The sequence below is a fragment of the Natrix helvetica genome (assembly GCF_964273705.1).
Source record: "Natrix helvetica genome assembly, chromosome: 1".
Classification (NCBI taxonomy): domain Eukaryota; kingdom Metazoa; phylum Chordata; class Lepidosauria; order Squamata; family Natricidae; genus Natrix; species Natrix helvetica.
In genome coordinates, this window is record NC_138548.1 from 211,198,571 (window position 1) to 211,215,787 (window position 17,217).

At 42.1% G+C, this 17,217-nt stretch overlaps 1 protein-coding gene across 5 annotated transcripts in view; it reads right to left on the minus strand.

Annotated features, from left to right (window-relative positions):
• B4GALNT1 (beta-1,4-N-acetyl-galactosaminyltransferase 1) overlaps positions 1-17,217 on the minus strand; it is a 64,581-nt gene that overhangs the window by 36,542 nt on the left and 10,822 nt on the right. For 2 of the 5 annotated variants that reach the window (XM_081936247.1, XM_081936245.1), the window contains exon 2: positions 2,975-3,083. The exons of the other annotated variants lie outside the window; for them this stretch is intronic. In XM_081936247.1, the coding sequence (XP_081792373.1) occupies positions 2,975-3,018 (44 nt within the window). In that variant the 5' untranslated portion in view covers positions 3,019-3,083. The remainder of the gene's footprint in view (positions 1-2,974; positions 3,084-17,217) is intronic. 5 annotated transcript variants of the gene reach the window in all.

Sequence of the window (17,217 nt, forward strand, 5' to 3'; positions counted from 1 at the left end):
GTGCATTTCAAGGGAAGCCCCATGTAGCATGTGTCCTTACCTCTTATCCGTACCAGTTGCAATGGGATCTGGAACCCACCACTGTGTCCAACCCTCAATACTGGCATATGTAGAGCTGACAAGAGACCACATTGGCTTTTATATTATGAACACTCAGAGCTGACAATGATTTGGAAGCACTGAAGAGAAACCCTGACATTCCTCAGTTCTGAAACCAGAATCAAGACCTCAGATAATCAATGTTTCTTTTTAAAAATTAACCTGTAGCAGAAGTCCATGTTAAATAATAAATGCATACAGATTAAAAATAGAGGCACTGCCTCATGGCTCAAAAACCATGACATTTCAGTACTAAGGTCCACCTTTCACAATTTTCAAGAGAAGCTACTGATTAGAAATATTATAAAGAGACATATTGACCAACTTCCAGTTGGCCCGTTGGGTGCATTTTTCACCCTCCCCAGGCCCTGGATCTTTTCCTGAAGCCTGGGGAGAGTGAAAACAGCCCTTTCTGAGCTGCTGGCGGCTGCCATCTTGGACCACGTGGTTTCAAAATGGCTCCCAGCTCCAAATTCAAAAAGCTCCTCTTCCTGATGGCACGTGGAAGCGGTTTGTGCCTTTGCAGGCTGCCGCGCGGCTTCCGCTGCCGTTGGGGGCTCTCTCTCGCCTCCCCTGCCTCCCACAGCTCTTTCTGAGCCTCTCTGGCTCTCATCTTGTTCTCTGGCAATTGCTGCCAGCGTGGGCGCTCTGGGGCGTTTTAAAATGCCGCGGTTCGTCGTTCAACCCGAGGGGAGCGGTAGAGCGCTCCGGCACCCTTACAGCCTCCTTGGGCATTGCCCTTGCTGCAGAGGCCTCTGCAGAGCGCTTGCCTGTCTATGGTGAGAGTCCTCACTTAGTGCCCTGGGTCTCGCTCTGTGACCTGGGCTGCGCACCACCTTAGCGGTTGCTGCGCACACTTTCTACCCTCGTTGGGGGTTTCCTCAGCCTCTAGTGATTGATCAGGCAGCGTGGAGGCAATTTTGATTGCTTTTGCAGCAATTTAAAATATTTCCTTTAAGTTTCTTCATGATCTCAGGATGAACACAGCCGTCTGTTGATGGACTAAGTCGATAACTGGGTGGAGCCTGGTGACCAAGGAGTGGCTAAAAGAGCTTATCTGACTCAGTCCAATCAAGAGAGGACAAGGTCAACCCATCCTGGATACTCCTCCGCTCACTATGGAGAAAGACTCTATTAGGTGTGCTAATTATAAACCAACATTTTAAAAATATTATGATTCTAGTCAGGCTATCAAAAGTAATATCGTGTATAGATCTCTTTATTTCAATCTTGGCTTTATTTAAAATGCAATAATCTGACACTATACACCTGATGGCTGATATGTTGGATAATGGGGTACATAAACTGGAATTTGCTGTTCTATATTGACTGTATGCTGAAAACGCCTTTGATTGAATTTCAGTCTGGATTTATAAAGTGTAGATTTAATTTATGAAGGGTTTTCTAGGAAGGAACATGTTTTCGTTACCTGTTGCTCACCGGATTTCAATTTGTTATTTTACCTAATGACTATAGAATTATTACAAACAGATTTGTATCTTAACGTATACAGTTACATTTTGGCACTGGTGATAGATTTATTTGTTGAATTTATTTGCCTCTAACAGCAAAAGGAAGAAATGAAAAGACTGTAAACAGATCATACATAAGACAATAGAACAATAAAATAAACAATGAAAAAGAGCACAATGAGATACATCAATATGATAAGCAAATAAAAGCCCTTTTTATCAACCTGATTTTTGAACAGATATTAAGACTGTGGTGGCACTGGGCAGTGAATATACATGTTTATTATATGTTTGTATAATAATATCGGTATGGTTTATACTCTTGTTACACCATTAAATGAAACAAGTCTAATTTGTTGCCTTTAGGATCCATTCAACTCTATTACTGTAAGAGATATTACAATTTGTTCTGATTCTGTATGGGTGTGTCTCAGGGGTGGTTCCGGCAGCTGCTACAGCCGGTTTGCTAGTGGTTGCACAGCACACACATGCACAGTACTATAAAAATGCTTCTGCGCATGCGCAGAAGCCAAAAACAAGATGGCAGCACCAAGGCAACTCCGGGAGAACCAGTTTGGGGGCGTGACAGACCTGGGTCGCTGCCGGTTCCAGCGACCCAGGCTGCCAAACCACTAACGGTTTGGCAAAATGGGTCCAAACTGGTAGGAACTGGTGTGTCTCTTTCTCAAATTATCAATTATTTTCAATTAAACATGTATTCATTCATGTACATATGTATAGATGCAATACAGTCCTTATCTAATTTCCTATCCAAACTAAACCTCTAGAACATAAATCTGTGGGGGGTTTTCTGCTGTAACCTAATCTTGTGCAGTTCCTTTCCGATACACAAATCATTCTGTACTGTTTCCTATGTGAAACTGACTTGAATCATTAGTTGAGAAGAATTATCAACTTCCTTTGATTGTGTTAATATATTTTCTGAAACTAAAAGTGTTCTGCATTTCTTAGCTGTCTTTTACAAAATGGAGTTGAGTAAGTACTGCTACTTCCTTCAAACACCCTGCTGAATGAAGTCAAGTTAATCATCCCAATCTTTGTTTCTCGCCTCCCAACATTTCCAAAGTGGCCCCTTTATTGTCCTTGACACGATGTTAGAAAGCACAGCCAGCATTTTTATACCATTCTGTAACCACTCTATTCCAGCAATTTCTGAACTCTGTTCCTGTTTTTTTAAAAATACTCTGTTCCAGCAATTTCTGAATTCCTTACAAGAGAAAACCTCTCCATGTTTCCCCCTAAGAGTTTTATGCATGTGATCCCATAAAAATGAAGCTAGAAGAATACTCGGAGGATTTAAAAAGACAACAACAGATGATGAATCAGGGATTTCTCCAACACAAAACATGTTTCTGTCTCTCTGTCCTCCACAGTTTGCCTACCTGACTCTGATGCCAAAAATGCTGAAGGCTCTGCTTGTCCTCATCCTGGGCAGCGATTCTTTTTTGAATCCACCTGCACAATCACCATTACAACACGCCGAGACTATCACTCAGGAATGAAAGAGAAATGCACGTTATTAACAAGCACTGGGTGGATATGTATCACCCTTAGCCAGCTGCTGAGGGAGATAAATATCACACTTACAGAAGGAGGGGCGTTTAAATGTTTTAAATAATCTGTAGCAGCACAGGAAAGACTGCACCCATGCAATACAGAAGATGTTGCGAAATGAAACACATTGCAATATAAAACTCATATGATTGGTTGTTGTTGTTTTTTGGTTGTTGTTTTTTTGCACCCCTGGGAAGCAATTTCCCCCCCCCCATTAATTATCTGAGCAGATGGCTTAATTGCTGCCATGGCTTGCAGCCTTCGAAAACAGCTTCAGGAGCACAGCCAGTACAACAGGTGAAATTAACAGAGTGGAGCACAGTCATCTATCCAGCTGATTCGGAAAAAGATGACATTTGCAAAAAAAAAAGTTGCTATGACAACTTCATCCATCACATTTCCTGCTGCATCGCATCCATAAATGTCTTTGTCTGTGTTGGAACCAGCGCTGAAAACCTTCTGTTGCCAAGTAGAGTTTGGGCAGAAGACACACCTTGTATTGCACATGTTGCTAATGCGCAACAGGTATTTTAAAACTGACAGATTTAGTGCAGTTTTAGGCACATAAGAGCAAGTCAAATGCCTAGCAAGAGAGCTTGCCTGAAGAAAGTGGAGCACAGCGCAGTGAACCACAGAGAAATCCAAATACGTTCTAAGAGTCACAGGGTGCCAAATTAGGTAGTCAACTAGTCAAGAATTATAAACAAGATGGAGGCCCCAGAAAGTGAAAGGGTTAATCTCTAAATTGCACATGCCCTGCCCTTTGTTTAATGAGAAGCCTCACTGAGGGACATTGCTCTGCTCACCTCTGGATTTTCCTAGGTCTGGGGCTTGGGAGTTGTTGCTTTGTCATCTAACTTCTGCAGCTGGAGATGTTTGTGACTGATCAGCCTCCATTGAATCCTGGCTTCCTGATTCTTGAGGCTGACCACCCTGAACAACAGGCTCAGCTGGCACAAGACTGTCAGATTCCAGGTCAGAGTCAGAGCCAGAATCATGGCTTATAACAGTAGGTGACTCCTGCTCTCTCCACTCATACTCGCTGGACTTGGGGAGGGACACACCTTGGTAACATAGGAAGGCCGGTTGCAGGATTTGGGTTTGGTTAGTGTAGAGAAAAGAAGGACTAGAGAGGGCCATGATAGCAGTATTCCAGTATTTGAGGGGCTGCCACAAAGATGAGGCGGTCAACTTATTTTCCAAAGCACCAGATGGAAACTAATGGATGGAAACTAATCAAAGAGAGAAGCAACCTGGAATTAAGGAGAAATCTCCTAACAGCAAGGACAATTAACCAGTGGAATGGCTTGCCTTCAGAAGTTGTGGGTGCTTCTTCCCTGGAGGTTTTTAAGAAGACTAAATAGTCACTTGTCTGAAATGGTATAGGGTCTCCTGCTTGAGCGGGGGCAGGATTAGAAGACCTCCAGGGTCCCTCCAACCTCTATTCTGGTTGGTTGGTTGGTTGGTTGACTAACTCACTGACACTTGCTAGCACTAACAGAAGTTGACAGGGCACAACGTTTCCTTATTTCTCTTTCGGTTATTTCAGGGTTCTCAAAGAAAAAAGAGAGACTGACATCCCAAACAGTTCTATTATTTACCAATGTAATTAGATAATAGAGATACAATTCCCATTTGAGTAGAATTCTATGAGATGAAAATGGGGCAGCATTGATCCTTCCCATCACTGCCCTCACTATGTTGTCTACATATTGAAAATGTAGTCTGCTGAATAGTCAATTTTCCCGGTGCCTATTATTACTATTATTACTAAATTATGCATTCCTCTCTTCAGATTTTGACTCCTGAAAAAAAGTGTGTGAGAAAACAGACTGCCTGCCAAATGCCCAGCACCTGGATAGCTGGTGCCCTGAGCCTTTAATATTTCTTCCTAGCCAGTCCAGCAAGGTATGACAACCGGGGCAGAGTAACCGTTGCTGTGTTTGTGGGTAAATGATTTGTGTTCGTTTGGGAAACACAAACAGCCCAAACTAGCCCAAGGTAAACAGAAATGTTCTCCAGCAGTAGGACTCACAAAGAAAAATAGTAGACAAACAGGAGTTGGAGTAGAATTGGGGGGGAAATAAACAGCGCTGTCCTTTGAGTCTTTAAGGGCTTGTCCCCAAGAGGCCAGGTAGGGTTGTGTTGGTGTTGCCTTGAGCAACAGCTGGGTTCTGTTTTCCCAGCCTGTTTCTGAAGTCTAAAAAAATGCCTAGTTGTGTACTGAAGAGTTGAGAGAAAAGGGAAGCACACATGCATGTGCACACACACACAAAATCCTGGGAGCACATAAAAACCTATCGCAAGTGGCGTCAAGGAATTTCTTGGGATTCTTGTGGATGGGTGTACCTCATGGTTCATAAAGACCAAACACCAAGTGCATGCACCGAGATTTGATTAAAACACAAGACAAAATTAATAATAAAAAGATCTATTGGATTAGTCTTAGCCTGGGTTGCAAGAGATCCAACTGAAGGAAGAGATTGTACAAATTGCTGTAAATGACATTCTTCTCCCCATCAATAATAGACTTCCTATATTTTCCCTTTTAATAACTTTAATCATTTTAATTCCTTCCTCAGGAAGCTAATGAAAACTTGGGCTACCTTTTCTCCATCGTCTGACTCCGGGGGTGGTGAAGGGGAGATGGAGAAAAAGAGTTTCACCATGCCCTTGCTTTGCTGAACAGGTAAAACAGGATGGGACTGCTTAGACAGTGGGTCTTCAGGCTGTTTTAGTCGTTATCTCAAAACTACCTCGCCTCAGGTAAAAAAAAAGTTTACCATAGCCGCATCACATAAAGGCACTATTGATTGGGTTAACACAAAGTGTATTGGTCAGGTGTTAAACCAGGAATGTTATGCCATCAGGGTTTGGGGGAGATCAGTTAAGAGTCAAGCCTGTGCATTCCTTAATTTTCAACGTCTCTCGCCATTGGGTTCAGAGCGATCTGAAGTGCTGGCATTTGGGAGAAAGGTACTGACAAAATTGTAAGATGCACCATACTTATATCCAGAACCTTGCATCATTCAATGATCTACTCTGAAGCCATGCATGGTCCTGTCTTGGCTTGCTAGAACTCCTGGCCTGAGCCTCAGCTGGATTCTGTTTTCCCATTATAGAGTGCCCAATAAGTCAAACTAGAACAAGGAAGGCAATTCACCATGAAGAGATTACAAATTAACAGAGTTGGAAGACACCTTGTAGGTCATCTAGTCCTACCCCCCACCCAAGCAAGAGACCCTACACCAGAGATGTCAAACCCGCAATCCTATTTGAATACGGACCCATTTCTGGACTTCCGGTACTTCCAGTAGACCCATTTTTCACCTTCCCCAGGCTGGAAGAAACAGGTTCCTATCATGCACAGATCTTCTCATGTAGGAATGGGGAGGGAAGTTGAAATGGACTCAATTGCTGGAAGAGTGGAAAAGGAAGATGACTAGAAAATACATGTTTTCATTTAGGTTGCTTTAGTTGCTGAATAATTGCTTGCCCAAGGATGGACTGATATCGCAAAAGAACTATAAACAAAGTTGGACCAAAGTTTGAGAGACAGTGTCCACCAACCACTGGTGTCTCAAGGGAGAAGAAAATTTGGAGCTCAATCTGTTGCTGCCTATGAGAAATTGCCAGCTAAGATTATCCAAAACACTTGATTATACAAAGTCAAACTCTCAAAGAAACTGAAGCCTTTTTTCTTTTTTAAACAAGTTTTATTGGTTTTTACAAATTTTTTCAGGGAAAAGGGGTTAAAAGGGGTATAAAAATTTTTGACAGCTACATCGTGCGGGGGAGAGCATCCCCCCAAGTCTCGCAACTTTTATAGACAAGAATAGAAATACATCAACATTTGAATAGATATTAGCTTTATTAGTTTTAAGTTTAACACTAAGTCATCAATATATTTCAATCATTTTTTGTATCCCTTCCGTAAAGGTACATTATAACAACAATTACAATAATGTTTCAAATCACTTTTGTGATCTGAGTCTTCTAGTTGTTGCATCCTCTCCCCCCCCCCCCCGGTCTATTGGCAGAGCCTCAGCCCCGCGCTCCCTCATCTCTTGTGTACCATCCCCCATTTCATCTAGGAGAACACTATGTTTTTTAGTGAAAGCCTCCGCCTCCACAACTGTGTTGATTCTAATTCTACTGCCCTCCCAGAAAATCAACATGCCTTCTGGTAATAACCACCTAAACCAGACCCCTTTATTATATAATTTTTTTGCTAAAAAGGAATATTTCTTCCTCTTATCTCTTACTTTCTTTGGAATCTGTTTAAGAATGATTATTTCTTTATCTTTATATTTTAGTGGTCCTCCCCTTTGAGCTCCTAGAACCTCATCTCTTGTAGTCTTTCTAAGAAATTTAACATGAACTTCCCTTGGAACATTGTGTATTCTTGCATATGCTGAATTAATCCTATAAATCAAGTCAATATCCCACAACAGCTGTTGTTTATCTCTATTAATACATTCTGCTAGTATTGTGGTCATAATCTCCTTAAGATCTTCGTTCTCAACTTCTGGCAAATTTTGGAAAAAAGACATCCTTTCAAATTTCATTTTTGATTTTCATTTCATTTTTATCATGTGATTTTCAAATTCTACATTCCCCCTTTGGATTGTCTTAACCTCGTCCTGACCGCACCCTCCTCCAGTACACCTATTCTCTGTTCATTCCGTGTGGCTTGTTGTTTCGTTTCTCTGAGCTGATCATTTAAGTCTTTCAGTTGTTTTTTCATTTCGTCCTGTCCCTTTAAGATAGATTGAAGCATCTGGTGAATAGATAAGTCCTTTGTACTCTCTTCGGGGGCTTTAGGTTGTAGAAATGACCCCAGTTGTGACTGCTGAGGATTCGGACTAGACTTAGAAGATGTCGGGGCCGATGAAGCCTTGCCAGGCGGTAATTTCTTTGGACCCATCATAAAGCTCAGAGATAGTTATTAATCTGTGCAAAGAAATGGCATCTGTAGGGGAGCACAGCTGGTAGAGATCACAAGGCAGGCAAATCCAAGAGAGAATAAATCTTCTAATACAGGACTAGATCAAACAGGTGAATCAAAATATTCCAAATCCAAGGGAAAAGCGTATTTAGAGAGGCTCCTGGAGATCTCTGGGGTGGAGACTAGTTCAGAGCCATAAAATCTTCCAAGGGAGGAATTTCATTCATAAAGACAAAGAAGAAGGAGGAAGTGGCTATCTTGGCTCAGCCTTTACAGGTGGTCTGGAAACAACAAGTCCAAAGTTTCCATACATAGTTTAGAGAAGAGTCAGTTCAACCATCCTATCTCTCGCAATTGTGGTCAAAAATTATTTTTCCATTGTTCAGGGGAAGTGAAAGTAAGTTTTAAACTCTCTCTCTCTCCTATGGGAGGGAGAGATTTTGCAAGTGCCGCTTTTCCAAGGGGGGTGGAAATTCCACCCCCTCCAATCTTAACTCTTCCAAGGGTTGAAACAAAGTTCTAAAAAAACTGCAGTTCATCAATTGAGTAAACCAGTAAAAGACTTAGGGAGACTCCCCACCTCACCGCACTTCAAAGAAACTGAAGCCTTTTTTCTATTGCAATATTTCAAATAAAGAGAACATTTGAACCAGTGCACATGATGGCCCTTCTATGCTGTGATTTGGAATAGTTCTGAAAACACTCATATGCACATCTTGTGATAATCCAAATATAAATATTATGAAATAATAACTTAAGTGTACAGAATACTTAAAATATTAGTACAGTCAGTTTCTGAACAAAAGAAAGAGGTTGAGAGAGTTATCAGAGTATTAAAAAATATTTTTAAAATAATGGGGAATATCTTAATATTTTATGCTTAATCAATTCTTAGCAAGTGAATTGAGTAACTTTCTCTCATCAGATTTGCCTAGACTCTGACTTCCCCAAACAAATCCCCACTCAACAAGTATTGTGCAATCAGTTTTTCCCATTCATTTGCAACCAGTTTTGTCATCATGATGTAAAAAAGATGTGGAGACTCTAGAAAGAGTGCAGAGAAGAGCAACAAAGATTATTCAGGGACTAGAGGCTAAAACATATAAAAAACAGTTGCTGGAATTGGACATGTCTAATGAAAAGAAGGACTAGGGGGTGACATGATAGCAGTGTTCCAATATCTCAGGGGCTGCCACAAAGAAGAGGAGTCAAGCTATTCTCCAAAGCACCTGAGGGCAAGAAGCAATGGGTGGAAACTAATCAAGGAGAGAAGCAACCTAGAACTAAGAAGAAATTTCCTGACAGTTAGAACAATTAATTAGTGGAACAACCTCCCTCCAGAAATTGTAAATACTCCAACACTGGAAGTTTTAAAGAAGAGATTGGATAACCATTTGTCTGAAATGGTATAGGGTTTCCTGCCTAAACGGGTTGGACTAGAAGACCTCCAAAATCCCTTTCAACACTGTAATTCTATATTCTATATCAGCGATGGCGAACCTTTTTTGGCTCGCGTGCCATAAGTGGGGGGAGCGCAAGGGGGTAGTGTGCAGGTGTGCCACACCCATAATGCAATGCACGACTCCCCAGTGCGTATGCGCGCACTATAGGCGCTCCCCCCCATTTTTGCATGCTTTTTTGCCCTCCCCAGGCTCCAGAGCAGGGGTGGCGAACACGCGGCTCGCGAGCCGCATGCGGCTTGCGGCCAAAATAAATGAGGCTCTTTGCCTCTTACCATTATTTAGTATACTGTGGCTCGGATCGCGCGCTAAACCCGGAAGTATGGTCGACGCTTGCCTGCACTCCACCAGCTCTGAGCTGGTCGTCGCGTCGACCGTACTTCCAGGTTTATCTCAACAGCGCCCTCTGCTGTTGAGATAAACCAAAAAAATAATGCTTCAAAGTCTAGCACAGTTGCTGCAGGATTCCGGTGAGGTTCTAATGATTGCTCAAATTAATAATAATGGTTGCATATTGAAGCTCTGGGTTCAGGAGCAGCAGAGTTTTAAATAGGAGAAAACATTTAATTGAATTTCCATGGTTAGTATATTTCCCAAAATTCTACGAGTGTTTTTCTCACAGCCTGTAATTGTAATAGATATCAAAGATAATCCAAACTCATATATATATTATAATACATATATTAGGTTAAAGGAAGATAATATTAGGACCAGGCTTTACCCATGTATAGGTTGTACTCGATTTACAATCACAATCTCGTCACTGAGCAAAGCAGTCATTAAGCGAGATATGTGACTGCTTTGTTTAATGACTGCAAGTGTGGCATTCCTGGTTGTGGTCATCAAGTAATCTTGTAGGTTGTTAGGTGGACAGAGATTCCACTTATTTATGGATTTAAAAGTTATACAGCAGCTCTAATGGGTTTATAAAAATTTATAACAAAAAACACCTGACTGAGCATGTTATATTATGTGTTTAATATATTATTGTTAAAATTATATGCTTTTGTGTGAGTGTTTGTCTGTTTTGGCAGGTCACTGCGTGGTGTGGCTCTCTGACTCTCACAGTTTAAAATTTTGGCTCTTTTTGTCGAACTTGTTCGCCACCCCTGCTCCAGAGGCTTAATAGGAGCCTGGGAGGGTGAAAACAGCCTCCCCCGCCCACCCAGAAGCCCTCCAGAGGCTTGAGGAACTTTCAGGACGCTTCCCTGAGTGCTAGCCAGCTGAGTTCACCCTTTTTAAAAGCCATTTTTCGCCCTCCCCAGGCTCCAGAGACTTTATAGGAGCCTGGGGATGGCGAAAAAAGCCTCCCCCACCCCCCTGAAGGCCCTCCGGAGGCTTCATGAGCTTCCCTGAAGCCTCCGGAGCGCAAAAAACAGGCCCTACGGGCAAACCGGAAATTCAGGAACGGACTTCCGGTTTGCTCGGAGGGTAGTTTTGAGCACTCCAAAGGCTTGAGGGACCTTCCTTGAAGCCTCCGGAGCAGTCAAAACGACCCTCTGAGCAAACCGGAAGTCCGTTCCTGAACTTCCGGTTTGCCCGTAGCGCCGTTTTTTGCGCTCCGGAGGCTTCAGGGAAGCTCATGAAGCCTCCGGAGGGCCTTCAAGGGGGGGGAGGCTCTTTTCGCCGTCCCCAGGCTCCTATAAAGCCTCTGGAGCCTGGGAAGGGCGAAAAATGGCTTTAAAAAAGGGTGATCTCAGCTGGCTAGCACGCACCTCATGTGCCCTGACAAATGGCTGCGCGTGCCACCTGTGGCCCGCGTGCCATAGGTTCGCCATCACTGTTCTATATTCTATTTCTACAAGAGTTCCCTCTAGTTCAGACCTCTTCCCCCCCCCCAAAAAAAAACACTTGAGACCCATTTCACATATCTTACAAATCTATAATCTGCTTTCTTTGGGATTGACTTAATGTGTTACATGAATTTATTTGGGGCTTATTAAACAAACTACAAGCAGACTTAAGTTACCTCAGTGTCTGAATAGTATCTGATATAATAGTATCATGCATCACAACTTCCTGACACCTCAGCAGGAAATCCTATTTGGAAAGCTGGATTCATTCCCAACCAGCCATTCCTTGTCTGTCCTTCTATCAAGTCACCAAAGCTTTCAGGATGAGTTGCGTTTAGGATCAGATTCAAGTTACATCTTGATTCCCACTTGTAACATATATTCTATGCCAGTGGTTCTCAACCTTCCCAATGCCGCAGCCCTTTAATACAGTTCCTCATGTTGTGGTGACGCCCAACCATAAAATTGGTGTCTCAGTTCCTAAGACCATCGAAAATACGTGTTTTCTGATGGTCTTAGGCAACCCCTGTGAAAGGGTCATTCGACCCCAAAAGGGGTCCCGACCCACAGGTTGAGAACCACTGCTCTATGCAGTGGTGGGATTCAATTAATTTAATCAGTTCTCTGCCCTAATGATTTCTTCCAACAACCAGTTCACCAAACTGCTCAGAACATTAACAACTGGTTCTCCCGAAGTGGTGCAAACTGGCTGAATCCCACCACTGATTCTATGTCAGGGGTATCACAACTTTTTTCTTCCTTCGCTAAACCAGGGGTGGACGTGGCCAGCACGTGACGCATCCTGCCGCAAGTTTGACACCCATGCTCTATGTGTCAGAATACATGAGACTGACTACCCTTTCATTTCAACAACTGAATGCAAATGTGCACTCCCTTAATAAATACCAGTGCTATGCAGCACATGAGATTGGAGGGTTAGAACTAAGAAAGCCACGGTTGTGGCTTTCAATAGAAATTGAAACGTGCAGAAGTGACTTTGTTTTGAAACAAGCTGTGTCATTTAACTTCAGATGAGATTTCATTTCCTAAAAAGAGATCTAGAGAAAGCAATCTCAACATCTTCCCTTAAAGGAAGTGTCAGAAAAGTCTGGGTGGGAGTCTTGAATTGCTAGAAATCAAGACTGACTCCTACACTACAAAAGGAAAAGGGGTATCTTACAGAGAACTTGCCTGGACCCCAAGAATGCTGGCAATTTTGTTTTAAGGTAAAGGTAAAGGTTCCCCTCACACATATGTGCTAGTCATTCCCGACTCTAGGGGACAGTGCTCCTCTCTGTTTCAAAGCCGAAGAGCCAGTGCTGTCCGAAGATGTCTCTGTGGTCATGTGGCCAGCATGACTAAACGACAAAGGTGCACGGAACACTATTATCTTCCCACCAAAGGTGGTTCCTATTTTTCTACTTGCATTTTTTACATGCTTTCGAACTGCTAGGTTGGCAGAAGCTGGGACAAGTAACGGGAGCTCACTCCATTACGCGGCACTAGGGATTCAAACCGCCAAACTGGCAACCTTTCTGATCGAAAAGCTCAGCGTCTTAGCCACTTAGCCACAACCTTAAAATTTTGTTTTAGGCATTGATAAATTTTCCTTCTGTCTCTCTCTCTGCTTGTCTTTAATTTTGAGGAATATTTCTGCTGGGGTGATATGGGATAAACAGCTCTCCCAAGCCTATTCTTCCTTTCATTACCCAATGTTTTTCTACTTGCTAGTTTCCGTGGCTATGATTATTCCATGCAATAAGCAGTGACCCATTTTTAAGTTCCCTGACCTCGTACCAACATGTTTCATCTCTCAAGTTTCAGGAAAGAGCTTCAGTATACTCCATGAACTTCCACTTTGCCCTGAAATACACTACCATTGGCACTTCTTGCTAATGGGAAAACAGGCATGACTCAAAGAGCAGCATGACAATTACAGGCATTTTCGTAGCTTCCCATGACATAGTAAATTTTGGTCAGCAATCTTGGTAAGAATCTCTTTTTGAAAACAACCCTACCTGGAGACAATATATGCAATTGATGATTTGTTGTTAATAATAAATAATAAAACACCTTGTTTTGCTTCCATACTTCTGCCATTCTTTCCATAGCTGTCCATGGTTGGTGTGTCTAATATAACAATGAATTCAAATTTAAGTGAGTTAATCCAATTAGATTCTCCATTCTGTATCAAGATCGTATTTTTTGGTGGTCACACATACTTTGTAATAAGCCCCACATGCCTTGAATGAGTTTTGTTTAATCCCGATTGACTCATGAAGAAAGATAATGCTCATGTAAGAGAATCCACTCTTAACATGATCTGTTATAATAACTGGATTTGAAAAAATATTCCATCTTGGGAAAACCCCTTTTTAAGATTAAATGTTGCATGGAAATGGGGAGAAATCAAATGCAGAAAGAGAAGGAATTCTGAGTGATGCAATGAAGATGTGTAACTCTGAGTTACACATCTTCATTGCATCTGGATGCAAGCTGGATTCTCTGATCTAGAGATAACCCGGTAGGTAAAGATGTTTCGGAGATATAAGGTTGCAGATTGGCCAGATCTTCCTGTTTTACCTGCTTATGTGAAATCATCCTATGAATCTGGTTTAGCGGACAACTGATGCCTGTATGTATGTATGTATGTATGTATGTATGTATGTATGTATGTATGTATGTATGTATGTGGCATCTTTCTTTCATTCATTCTTTCCTTTCTTTCTTTGGCTTCCTGTGGCTGGTTGGTTTGGAAGTGTTTTTTCCCTGTCACTGTTGAACTACAGTTGATTTGGGGTTGAAAAGAAGATGACTGTATAGGTAGTCCTTGACTTATGACCACAACTGAGCCCAACGTTTCTATTGTTGAGACATTTGTTAAATGGGTTTTGCCCCATTTTATTACTTTTCCTGCCACAGTTGTTAAGTGAATGACTGCAGTTGATCAGTAAGCAACCTGGTTGTTAAGTGAATCTGGCTTCTCCATTGACTTTGCTTGTCAGAAGGTTGCAACAGAGGATCACATGACCCCAGCCGCAACCGTCACACAGATGAACCAATTGTCAAGCATCTGAATTTTGATCCATGGAGATGCTGTAAAAGTCATCTGTGAAAAACAGTTACTTTTTTTCAGTGCCATTGTAACTTTTTTGTTCTTAAATTTTTTATTGGTTTTAAAAAAATTTACAAAGGAAAAAGGGTAAAAGGTTATGGAACATTTTGACAGCTACATCGTGCGGGGGGGGGGAGAAGCCCCCCCCCCGGGTCTCGCAACTTTTACAAAAAAGAAAAATAGAAAACTATGAACATTTACATAGATATTAGCAGTTTTAAGTTTAACACCAAATCATCAGTATGTTTCAATCTTTTTACTTTTGTCACTTCCTTAAAAATACATTGTAACAACATTTGGAATAGTGTTTCAATTCACTTTTGTGATCTGAGTCTTCTTGTTGTCTCCTCTTCCCCACTGCCTACTGGCAGAGCCTCAGCCCCTCCCTGCTTTGTATCTTGTGTAGGATCCCCCACATCACCTAATAGAGCAGTATATTTTTTCATGAAAGCCTCTGCTTCCGCAACTGTATTAATTCTAATTCTACTGCCTTCCCAAAAAATCAACATGCCTTCTGGTAACAGCCACCTGAACCAGATCCCATTATTATATATATATTTTTGTTAAGAAGGTATATTTCCTTCTCTTATCTCTTACTTTCTTTGGGATCAGCTTAAGAATGGCTATGTCTTTATCCTTATATTTTAATGGTCCTCCCCTTTGAGTTCATAGAACCTCATCTCTTGTGGTTTTTCTAAGAAATTTAACATGAATTTCCCTTGGAACATTATGTGTTCTTGCATAGGCTGAGTTAATCCTATAAATCAAGTCAATATCCCACCCAAGTGTTGTTTATCTCTGTTAATATATTCTGCTAACATTGTAGTCATAATCTCTTTAAGATCTTCGTTCTCAGCTTCTGGTAAATTTTGAAACCCAAGAAAAAAAGACATCCTTTCAAATTCTGTTTTTATCATATGATTCTCAAATTATATATTCCCCCTTTGGATTGCCTCCAGGCCGCTTCTCATCCCGACCGCACCCTCCTCCAGCACACCTATCCGTTGCTCGTTCTGTGTAGTTTTTTGTTGCGTCTCTCTGAGCTGATCATTTAAGTTCTGCAACTGTTTTTTCATTTCATCCTGTCCCTTTAAGAGGGCCTGAAGCATCTGCTGAGTAGAGAAATCCTTTGAACTCTCTTCAGGGGCTTTAGGTTGTAGAAAAGACCCCAACTGTGACTGGTGGGCAATGGGGCTGGACGTAGAAGATGTTGGGGCCGATGAGGCCTTTCCAGGTGGTAATTTTTTTGGACCCATCATTGAAGCTCAGAGATAGTTATTGTTCTATACAGGGAGTGGTGTCCGTAGGAAAGCACAGCTGGTAGAGGCCACCAAACAGGCAAGTCCAAAGGAGAATAAGTTGTTTAATTCAAGACCAAAGCAGATGGGTGGATCAAAACATTCCAAATCCAGGGAAAAAGTTTGTTTGAAGAGGCTCCTGGAGATCTCTGGGGTGGAAATTAAATCAAGACAAATGAAGTCTTTCAAGGGAGGAGTCTCATGCTCGCAGACAAAGAAGAAAGAGGAAGTGAGCCATCTTGGCTCAGCCAGCATCGATGGTCAGGAAACAGCAAAATCAGAATTCCCATAGATAGCTTAGAGAAGAATCAGTTCAACCATCCTTTCTCTCACAGTTGTAGTCAAAAGAGAAAAAAAAGAAAAAAAGGTGTTTTCTTTTCCTTTTTTCCCCATTAATTAAGGGAAGTGAAAGTATTTTAAACTTTTTTGAACTCTCTCTCTCTCCCTCGCAAGGGAGAGATTTTCCAAGTGCCGCTTTTCTGAGGGGGGTGGAAATTCCCTCCCCCCTCCACTTTTAACTCCTTCACTGGTTGAAACAAAGTCCAGAAAAAAACTGCAAGACAGTCAATAAGGTTTTAAATTGTATAAGACCTGGGGAAAGCCCCCACCTCACCGCTCTTAGCTGTTGCATTCAAATTAGTCATTTCCTTCCTGGCTGCGCTCGGCGAAGCGCGCGTTGGCATTCCGCGCGCTCCATGTGCTCCACGGCTCCTGGGGCAAAGCTGGAGACCCACCCCCCTGCGGCTGCCGCCGTTCCAGGGGGTCCCAGCAAGCTGCCCCTATGGCAGGGCGCCACTCCAAGGCACCCTGTGTTCCCCTAGGATCCAGGGGAGCCCACCGAGGCAGCGAGAAGGCAGACGCACGCGTCTGTCGCCTTCGGCTGCCGGAAGTCGTCTGCCATTGTAACTTTGAATGGTTAAATCAGTGGTTCCCAAACTTTTTCAGTCCACCGCCCCTTGGTGCTACAAACTGATCCTCAGTGCTCCCCACCCAGTGGTGGAATTCAAATTTTTTTACGACTGGTTCTGTGGGCGTGGCTTGATGGGCGTGGCTGGGGGAGTCATGTGACTGGGCGGTTTGCATGAAGGAATAAAGATAGTAACAGTAAAATTCAAAACTGTAACAATTAATTGCACATTTATTCAAAATCCAATTTAAAAACCTTTGTAGTTAGTTAATTCAACAAAATTGTTGAACATGATCCAGTGATACCAGGTTTTCAAAGTCTGATAGTCATTTATCAAGAACCTTAGTAACTAGTAACTTAGTAAACTTAGTAAAATTTAGTAACTACACTGTTCAGTAAATTCTTAATGTGATAGATGGGCTTGATGAAGTGATATCAGTTTCCCAATGTCTGGTTTTAAGTCACTTAGCAGGAGTCTTAAATCACCACATTCAGTAATCTGGAGTCATTTTCTTTGCTTGGAGAGAAGTTGGATGACCACACTGAAGCC